The 10,329-nt window shown below is 53.2% G+C and overlaps 1 protein-coding gene across 1 annotated transcript; it reads right to left on the bottom strand.

The window, feature by feature from the left end:
• Positions 1-5,758: 5,758 nt before the first annotated feature.
• On the bottom strand, positions 5,759-6,951 carry PPDPF (pancreatic progenitor cell differentiation and proliferation factor). Its single transcript, XM_063114576.1, has 3 exons — positions 6,821-6,951; positions 6,283-6,440; positions 5,759-6,201 (listed from the first exon to the last, which is right to left on the bottom strand). Exons 2-3 carry the CDS (start codon positions 6,413-6,415, stop codon positions 5,990-5,992), a joined length of 345 nt encoding a protein of 114 aa, XP_062970646.1. The 5' UTR covers positions 6,416-6,440; positions 6,821-6,951; the 3' UTR covers positions 5,759-5,989.
• Positions 6,952-10,329: the final 3,378 nt, after the last annotated feature.

Below are 10,329 nucleotides of genomic sequence, written 5' to 3'. Positions count from 1 at the left end.
GAAGACTTTTCCACAAGTATCAGAAAAAAGCTTTAGCCATCTGAATGGGTAATCTTTTTTCCCCCCAATTTTCACATGATTGATTGTCAGCATGCATATGTGGGTAATCTTAACTTGTCCCATTTTTGCTGGAAACATGATTTGGATAAAAATATAGGTGGAGATAAACCACTGAGTTTGTATTACTAGGTTTTACTGATAAATTTTTATAAAAAAAGCTATAAGGTCTGTTTGTGCCTGTTATGTTTATGTAAATATATACTTTGTTTACATGATATTCTTCTACCTCCTGATGGTATTACCAAATTAATTTATAAAGTCCCTTAAAGGAGTTCTGTTCAGATTGGCTTAGAGATATATGAACGCTTATATAAACTGAGTATTCCTAAAACTCTCGGAAATACAGAAAATAAACCAAATTTTTTTAAAAGTTCATGTAATCTGGGATATTTTTGACAAATAACAACTAGTTTTAAGATTGTTGGTAAAATAAAAACAGGAGTGTCTTCAGAATTGTCAGCATTAGATACAATGCAGATACATATTTTTTTCCTTCCAGGGTTTAACAGTCAAGCAAGCTTATGTTACCTCTATTAGATGTTTAAGGTCATAAAACTATAAATCCAACACAAGGGCAGAATGCACAGTAAAAACGAATTGTCAGTGCATGTCTGTTGCAGGAAAGAATAGGGAGGGAAAATAACCATTTTTATCTTTTTAATTTCTTTGCTTCTGTGATATTCTTCATACTTGCGTGATTTGTCAACAAGAAAAATAAGATAATGGTTAGCTTTGTCTAATGCCTCATGAAATGTGCACGAGCAGTCCAAGTATAATTGTTAAAAACAAGTGAATTAGGTAAATATAAGTGGTGTAAAAGTTGAATTGTTTTATAAAATGTCTACCTAAGTTTCCATCCAAATATCAAATTATATGCCATATATATGTACAACTATTACATGCCAATTAAAAAAGTAAAAATTAAATACAAAAAAACAAAAACAGAAACAAAAAACTGATGGCCAAGCAGTGGAAAAAAACAGCTTCCAAAATCTTTTTGGTTACTTGCAACCTTAAAAATTATTGTTATATTACGTAATAGATTCATTAAATGTCTGGGTCATTTCTAAGTAAGATAAAATAATGAAATATTAATTACTAAGCATAAATTTAAGTCTACATACATTGGGCATCTTGCTTTTATATGGTGTAGGAAAACTACACTTGGAACTGTTAATAAACATGAGAACCTGCACTAGGGGAGGTGTTTTGGCAGAAACTACGAAATGCTGATCACTGGCAGAATGCTGGTATGACACACAACTCACAATTGCTTATTTCCTAGTTTATACTAGAAATTAAAGTTACTAATGGTTAAAAATTGTAATTAATATATGTAATTAAAACTATTAGAAATAAGGAAATAAATCTGTATGCAAAGCATGCAAAGAAAATTATATTTTTAGTAAGGAAACTTAAGGTATGAAGGTTGTGTTTTTTGTTAAGGAAAAGAGACTAATTCTGTACTAAAGCAGAATGACTGGTTGTTCCAGAATGAGGGAAAAAAAATGCAGGAAGAAAAAAAAAAGGATGACGGATATTTGAAGAAAAGATTGTAAAAGGTTTGTGGAAGAGTGATTTTACCCTGTGTAGTCAGAGCTGGCTAAGACTGGGAGGGTTCATTTATAAGGTTCTTTGAAAATATTAGCTTTAATGTTGCAGCACACTGATGTGAAACTAGAATCTGATGTCATGAAAGGCTTTCTTTGAAGTAATGGACCCAGGGATGCGACCGCCTCATGCTGTAAGATGATTTCTCGCGTGTCACATTGTCGTCTTATCAGTTAAGAAATGTGTGTCTTCTCCACACTAAAAGAGCAAAGTTTTGTTTACAGCCATGTAACTTCTGTACTTGCCTTCAAAAATCTTTTGTCACTTTGACTAAATAGATAAGATTATATTTAATCAAGTGTTTAAACCTTTTGACATTTTTGGCAAAAAATCAAATTCTAAATTAACTCTTTTTGACCTTGAAATAACTTTGGGAGTTTTCAAAAGGGCCCATGGAATATCTCAAAAGAATTTGTCTCTCAGCTTGTAAAAGACAGATGTTAAATTTGGCTTATTTGATAAGTTATATGGGAACCACTGTTAAATAGAAAGTGGTGTTAACCTTCTTCAGGTTATATTTATGGGCATGTTATTAACATGAGCATTGCACAAACTTTGAAATTCCTAGAAATCTGATATGTCCTGGTATAATGCTATCAGCCACGATTTTGGTTATGTTAAAATGTTGTATGTCACAGAAATAACCAATTTCCCTCTCAAGTGTGTCATTAATATAATGAACTCTCATATCCTTAACCATGGCTATTTCAAGTCTTTTGCAATTCAGTTATTGGTTTTTTTCTTTTTGGCAGCTGGCCAGTAAGGGGATCTGAACCTTTGACCTTGGTGTTACCAACACCATGCTCTAACCAAGCGAGCTAACCAGCCAGCCCCTTTATTTCGATTTTCTGAAGGCATCTGCAATCAGCTACATTCCAGAATTCTTCAAGGAGATCCATGGAGAAGACTCTGACAAGTACTCTGGAACACAGGTTTCTGATGATTTTAAGATTGTGCCACTTGACTGGGAAAAATTTCCAGAACTCTAGCAGAGAAACTGTTGGGTTCATGAAACTGCCATCCCAAGGTCCACCAGAGCAACAATTAATCACACGGGACTGAATGAACTGATGAGAACAAATACGACTTTGTTTCAAGCATTGCTGGTTCTTCGGTGTTTTAGTTTCCAGATTTAAGAAAACCTTTCTGATAGATCTTGAACATAACCAGCACCATTTTAGGCAAGGCCAAGCACAAAATGGCCACCAATCCCTATCCCCTTCCCTTTAGGAGAAGCCTCATGAGTTCTGCCAAATAGAAACCCTTTAGCTTCCGCATGGGCGCGATGCCCCTCCCTCACTGCTTCAGCCAGCCCTTGGTGCCCTCCAGCCCATATAAGCTCTCCCACCCCGACGACGGTTGCTGCCCTCCATTTTGAGCGCAGCCCAGCAGGTTCTTTTCCTTTAACGAAGCTTGATCAGTACCCGGCGTTTTGGCTCACTTTCACTTTCCTCTTTTTAAAAGAAAATAAATAGCTTACAACGATTTGGTAAAATACAACTTTGTGAACAAAGATGAAATGAAACATGTCTTTTTCTCCCTAGCTGATTACTGCAGACTTCAGAAACTATTAGTGTTATTTTTATGGCAATACAGTTAATTCCATAAAATTTAAAGAACTTGTTCTCCTAGTTGTAGGACACAATTGGTAACACTGGGTATATTACCCAGGCTTCAGCTGTATTGTCCCATTTTCAGGTATGACCAGGTAACTTTAAGGAACCAAGGTTGACTTTATGGAGCTACTACAGCCCACTGAGAAAAACTGACCGGGCACCTCGCACATGTGGTGCAATGGTTAATTTCAGGTGTTAACTTGATTAGAGGAAGGAATATACAGAAACCTGGGAAAGCATTATTTTCCGGTGTGTCTCTGAGGGTGTTTCCACAAGAGATTAGCACGTAAGCCTGAGTGGGCTGGGAGGGAAAGACCCACCCTCTTGTTAACCTGCCTTTTGCTACACGGGTCTCAGCCATGAAGCTTGCGACAAGTGAAGAAAAGATACTTTTTCTCCCCAGCAGAGAAGTTGACATTTCTCCCCAGCAGAGAAGTTGACAAAGGTTCAGTTCCCAGTGCCAGGCTAGCCTCCACATTCTGGACTCTCCCAGGGGAGCCAGCGCTGGCCATGGGCCTTGCCCTGTCCCGAGGCAGGGGGAAGCTCACTGTATTAGTCATTTTCTGTTGCTTACAACAGAAAATGGGTAATTTATAAAGACAAGGTTTATTTCTTACAGTTTTGGAGGCTGGGAAGTCCGAGGTTGAGGGGTGCATCTGATGAGGGCTTTCTTCTCAGTGAAGATTTTCTAGAGTCCCGTGGAGACACAGAGTATCACACAGTGAGGGCTTTTTTTTTTTTTTTTTTTTTAAAAAAAAGATGACCGGTAAGGGGATCTTAACCCTTGACTTGGTGTTGTCAGCACCACGCTCACCCAGTGAGCTAACCAGCCATCCCTATATGGGATCCGAACCCGTGGCCTTGGTGTTATCAGCACCACACTCTCCCGAGTGAGCCACGGGCCGGCCCCCACAGTGAGGGCTTATAAAGCCACCAATCCACACCCATTCATAAGGGCAAGGCCCTCATGAGGCAATTACCTACAACAGGCCCCACCTTTCAACACCGCTACACTGGGGATCCCACTCCCCCATGAGCTTTGGAGGGGACGAACATTGAGACCACATCACATGACCGCTGCAGTCTGGGGCAAAGCTGTCTCCTTACTCCCAACTACCCCTTTGGAGACACCAGCTCATGGAAGGTGCCAACCCTCCCCAACTGATCCCAACTCCAGAATCCTCCAGCTGCCAGGGCTGTCCCTCTTTCCAAACAGGGTGGACCCAACACTAGCACACCAGCTCAGTCAGGATGAGGGCTGAGACCTCTCCGGGGCTGTGCATGGTGGGAACTGAGCTTTGGCGGGGCTCTTCCTTCACCACCAGGCCCCTGCCAGTTCTCCAGGCTTCACAGTTGTGTCTGGGGTCTCCTCAGGAAGACAGGCAGGGAGGGGCCCACAGGCAATGGAGCTTTGCTGCTGTTGTCCAGGGCCCAGGAGGCAGTCCCCAGCCTCCTGCCACAAACATTGGCAGCTGCCTCCAGGGGTTCCACAGCTCTTGTCTGGACACTGTGACTAGAAAGACTGAGTGGGCTCAGACAACACTTTGGGACACCCTCCCCGTCCTGAGCTCATCCAAAGTGGGAAAAAGCTGCCCCACCCGGCTGCAGCACTGGCTGCCTGGCTTGGGAGCCTGCCCCACCCTGCAGACTGTCTGCACAACCTGAGGTCAGGCAGGACGGAAGCTCAGCCAACAGGGCCACAAGCCACACAGATGTCTTCCAGTGGACTCTTACGGTTATTTATAGAGCAGAATGGGGGTGGGGTGGCAGGAGAGGAGTCCCCTCTACCCACTGTGTTCCTGACCTCACACCAAACTGCCACCCATCTCTTTGACTCCCACCCCTCGCCAAGCTGCCCCCCAAGAAACCTGAGTCCATCTCGGCTGGTCACGTGTGAGGCGTGCGGACACAGTGAGTTGACTCCACCCTTGCTTTGGTTAAGGATGCCTACACCAGGGGACCAACTGAGCCCCCACCTCCACCCTGGGCTCCAAGCCTCCCTGCACCAGGCCAGGAGGATGGAACCACTCTCCCCAGCTTCCATGCCCTCTGACCTTTAAGCTGCAGCAGGTCCCTCCCACTGAGGCTCCCAAGCTCACAGCCAGAGTCTCAGCAGCCCTCTGTGGCCACAGGGCCGGGCCTGAGTCTAAGAGGCCCAGCTTCCTTTCACTCCAGGCCAGGGTAGGGGACCCCGCCTGGTGGGTGGCTGCCCTGGAGGTCTCCTTGTCCAGATCCAGGACTGCCCGCTGGCCAAGGCTCCCCAGAGGCAGAAAGGCACCCCACCCTTCTTGGGCTGGGTCTTGCTGGCATGGAACAGCTCGACCCTCATAAACCTGGGCCACGTCTCAGAGGTGGCCTGGGAGCAGGGCCAGCCCCCCAACCAGGAAGGAAGGAGGTTGAAGGGAGTTCAGTAATTTCTCAAACAGACCCCTGGGACCACATATTTCACCCACACACCACGGAGGCGCTGCTGGCTGCTTGGAGTTTATTTTCCACGTGGTGCAAGGCAGTCTCGGGTGTGTGGAAAGCTGGCGTGTGGCCTGGAGCACAGAAGGGAGCTCTCTCCCCTTCCTTTTTGGCATTGTTTTGGTACAAAAAACCCAGTGCTTCGCTTACTGCGCCTGCCTAGTCTACGGGGCGGGGCTGGGGGGGTAGGCGGGGAGGGGCTTTGCCGGCCGAGCGCTCCGGAAGCCTGGCACTGGTCAGGACGGGGGCCCAGCACTGGATCTGCTGGGCTGGTCCCCGCGCTGCGTCCTCGTGGCTTCGCGAACCACGCCACAGGTGATCATGCTGCTGGAGGCCTGGGGGGACTCCGAGTGCTCTGGGGACTCCAGCACCGTGGCCATGAACGGGAGCGTGGACTTCCCGAAAAAGAAGCTTGCCCACCAGTGACCGGGGTCGGCCTTGGGGAGACCTGAGAGGGGCAAAGTGGGTCACGCGGCTGCGCTCCCCGTGGGACTCGCGGTTCTCCGGGCGAGGGGGACCCTGCACTCACCCGGGTGGTGGGGGAGGGCCTCCCCAGGGCATTCAGCGCTTCCGCAGGAGCTGCTGCTAGAAGCGGAGCCCAGGCGGCGCCGGTAGTAGTCGTGAGTGGCCACGAGCGAGCCGCTGGAGGGGATGGCTGCCATGCTCCTGCCTGCGTGCTGCGGACACCTGCGCGGTGCGCGCGGCCCCGGGGTCACTGGGCTGCTCCCCCGTCCGAGGCCGCCCGGCCCAGGCGCCCAGCGGGTGTGACTACCGAGCCGGGGCGGGGCTCTCGGGCACGCCTTCGCCGTGCGGGCGGCTCCAACCAGCCTGAACCGGCCGCGCGGGCGGAACAAAGGCGCTTTGTGCGCGGGCCCGGCCTGGGCGCCAGGAACCGGGCCGGAGCCGTGCCGGGCCACCGGCCCTGGAGGAGCCCTCCGGGACCCCGGCCCGCGCCCCCACCGGATCCCCGGACCCCCGTCCGGCCGGCGCGCGTGGGGCCACCGCTTCCTGCCCACCGCCCACTCGGGCCCGCTCGTCCCCACCCGCGCACCGGCCCGGGCGCTCACCTCGGCGGCGACCCCTCGACGGCTTCGGCGCGCGATCACCGCTGGCGGGACAGGGGCCGAGACGCTAGGCCACGGAGCCCATTTCCACGGGAGACCGCGAAAGGCCGCGCTGCGACGGACGCGCACGCGCAGACGCGCCCACTTATACCGCGGGGCCGCTCTACGTCACGGGGGCGGATGCGTCGGCCCCGCCCTCAGCCCTGCTAGGCCCGCCCCTCCCCGCCTAGGTCCCTCCCCCTCCACCGCCCACCTCGCCCGACTCCTGCAGTCCGGCTCTGTCCCGTGGTGTTTGTCCGCTTGGGTCGTCCCAGGAAGCGCTCTCCAGCCTGGCCTGGGATCGGAGTGGTTAAAAGGCCCCGCGCTCGGGTCCTGGAGCCAGGCCTGTGACCCCTCCCCTGGGGCCCAGACCACCCTCAGGACAGGGGCCCTGCCTGGTCCAGTTTGCCCTGTACTTTCCAGCGGGTGCGCCGGATGGCGGGCCCTGCACTTCCAGCCCGTTCTGGAACTGCTGTCTCACAGTGCCCCCCTCCGCGGACTGGGGTCTGGATGGGGTCAATCCCACCCTCAGCCGGGACTGGTGGGGGATCGTCTGCTTGTGTCTCCTGGGTGCCTCCCTCTAGACCGAAGAGGGCCCCAGCGGCATTCTCCTGCCCCAGCTGTGGACACTGGATGGTACCCTGAGCTGCTATGTGCCTGGAGCCCTGCAGCCTGGCCCTTCAAGGGCTTTACAGCCTGCGGGCAGCCGGGGAACCCGCGCATGTTCCCCTCGCAGCTCTCGTGGCACTGGAACCTGCGTCTGCCTCCCCAGCCCCAGCCTGAAACCTGCTGCTGGCAGGGGCTTGTGGGAGGGTGGGGGGTGCAGGGGGAGAGGGAGACTTATTTGGGTGGGTGGGGGGTAAAGGGCTGCTGTTTGGGGATGAGTCTCCAGTAGCTGGAGGCAGAGGCTGGGTCCCACTGCTCAAGAACTTCTGTTTGGGAGAACCCCAGTATGTTCCTGTCAGGTGCCTGGGGATGGCCTGCCACACCTCTTGCTTGTGAGTCAGGAGGAGGCGCCTGGCTTCCTTTCCCAGGTGGAAATTAGCTTTCTCCTCTTCACACAGGCCCCAAGCCCCAACTCTCACCACCTGGAGGGGGAGGTCAGCCAGCCATTCGGGAAATTCAGGCCCTGGCAGTTGAAAGGGTCTGGGGAGATCCGTGGGGGCAGCTCAGTCTGGAGGACAGCCCCTGGTGGGTTTGCAGTGTGACTGGGTTTGGTGTTTCGTGATTCATGAAGGTGACTGGGGTGGCAGTGTTGTGATGAGTGCTGTTTGGGAGACTGAGGCCAACAACACCGGACCTGGCCTTCATGAGGTGCTCAGAGGACCCAGAGCTGGGCAGGGAAGCTGGGAGGGGCCCTTGAGCGAGACTAGGAGGGGCGCTCCGTGCCCCCCAGACGTAGGGATGGCTCTGACTTGGACTCTGCCCCTTTCTGTCTGTTTATTAATTGCACAAGTTTGTCGAGGAGCTGCTGTGTGCAAACAGCTGGGACAGGCACAGGGTGTCATGTGGTGAACTAGACAAGAGCTGCCTTCCAGCGGAGGGGTCAGTCCAGAGGCTGACGGGAGTGGTTGGGGTTAGAAAGTTTAAGCTGAGATCTGAGGAAGGAGGGTAGGGGAGGGGCAGCCGAGCCCTTCCCGGCAGAGGGAATGGTACTTGCAGGCACCTTGAGACACGGTGCTTGATGCTGTTGGGCAAGGAGGCCGGTGGGCCCAGGACAGAGGTGGGGCAGTGGCAGGACCTGCAGTGGGAGATGTGGGCAGATTGTTCAGTCCAGCTGGCCCCAGGAATCTGGAACTTGTCTTACACCTGTGCTGCAGGCTCCGCCCCTCCCCTTGGCTCTTGCACCTGTGTGGGCCCAGCGCTGAGTTTGTGGACGTCTCCTGGGATAGCCCCTCATACAGGCTTCAAACAGACTGTGGTGTCAAGGCCGAGGGCCAGAGGACTAGCTTGAGGGGCCTGCCCAGGACCTGGAGCACAACAAACTTGGGAGAAAACTTGGAGTGGGGTGAGGGCTCAGGAGCCCAGCTGCCCTGTATGTGAGGTAGTGAGGTGCCTGCTCTGAATCCTGAGCTTGGGGGTTATTGAGCAGGGGCACAGCTGGGTGGGGTGAGGGCTGGTGCCACCCCTGGGGCCTGGGCAGGATGCAGAGCACTACCCCAGGGTGGGTGGAGGTTGGAGGACAGCAGGTTCAGGCCCCTGCAGCAGACCCATCCCATGAGCAGAGAGAGCCAGGATTTGGGGGCTGCCCTGGAGAATGGGGCTGGCATAGGGGCGGGGGGTTGCCAGGGCTTCTGCTGGGGGGGACGCAGGGCTGGAGGCTGGCTCTGGCCTGTTGCTGTTGGGCTGGACTCATCTCTGCATTCATAGTGTGAGGCCTATGTGCAGCAGTAGGTTAGCTGGCTTACCCAGTCCCAGCTCTCTCCTCAAGAAGCTAAGGACGCAGAGGCTGGGTAAATGCACTCTCAGCACCACAGGAGGGAGGTGCTATGGCGGCAGGAACAGAGTGCAAAGGCCCTGGCTGGAGGGAACCATGGTACCTTGGGCTGTGGGGGTGGGGAAGTAAGAGCCAGGTCCTGCCTCCTGGTGGGGAGCAGAGAGTGAGGTGCCTCCGCAGTTTCCCAGGAGGGGTGTGTGTGTGGCACAGTTGTCCTCCTGTGCCTCACTGCCTGGGCTGTTCTGCCCCTGGGGCTGTGGCAGCTCCTCCTTCCTGTGGGCTCACAAACAGTGCCGGGCCCCTGGGATGGCCCCTGACACAGCTGCATGGCAGTACCTGCTTCCCAGTAGGACTGAGGCCCCGCCCCTTCTGGGGCCTCCCTGGCCGGCTCAGGCTTGGATAGCTTGGGGTGGGGGGAGCAGGGGAGAAGCCACAGAGCCCACACCCCCGATGCAGAGCCTCTTCACCAGCAGGATGGAGGAGGGGCCTCGGTCATCACAGAAGAAAGCCCAGGGCTGCTGAGGGCACTTCTGAGACTTGGGGACGCTCAGGACGGACGTTCCTCTCTCTAGCTTGGAGCTGCACTTCCTGGGAGGGGTGGGGGCTGCTGTTTCTCTTGCATATTCGAGAACCCATCATGCATTTAAGAAGTAAACACTCAGGCTGTTTGATTCCACTCTTCATTCACACTGATCCTGCACCTCTGTCCAGCTGGGCCCTTCCTCAGCCAGTTCAGGTCAGGTGACATTGGCCCTCGCTGGGTGTGGACACTGGGCAGAGCCCGTGAGCCCAAAGGCAAGGCCAGCCAGCCCTGGGGGCCAGCCTGTGGCAGGCCAGGTCTGGGACCCTGCAAGGAGTAGGGGCACTTGGCTGACCCCACCGAGGCTGCCTCCTGTAAAAGCATCCTGAGCCAGTTCTCAGGGCAGGCCTGAGACAGAGGTTGGGGTGCAGGGTGTGTACTGAGGTTCAGCACCTGGGAAGGGAAAGGGATGGACATGGGATTGGGTGGGGGGAGCTCTGGAGCAAGGAGGGACTG

The sequence above is a fragment of the Cynocephalus volans genome, chromosome 1, assembly GCF_027409185.1.
Source record: "Cynocephalus volans isolate mCynVol1 chromosome 1, mCynVol1.pri, whole genome shotgun sequence".
In the NCBI taxonomy this organism is placed as follows: domain Eukaryota; kingdom Metazoa; phylum Chordata; class Mammalia; order Dermoptera; family Cynocephalidae; genus Cynocephalus; species Cynocephalus volans.
This window is presented reverse-complemented; position numbering and strand designations above follow the sequence as displayed.

Coding starts and splice junctions, on each gene's coding strand:
- PPDPF (XM_063114576.1), bottom strand. CDS start 6,415: ATGGCAGCCATCCCCTCCAGCGGCTCGCTCGTGGCCACTCACGACTAC. Junction 6,202..6,282: donor GGCCCTCCCCCACCACCCGG/GTGAGTGCAGGG, acceptor TGCCCCTCTCAG/GTCTCCCCAAGGCCGACCCC.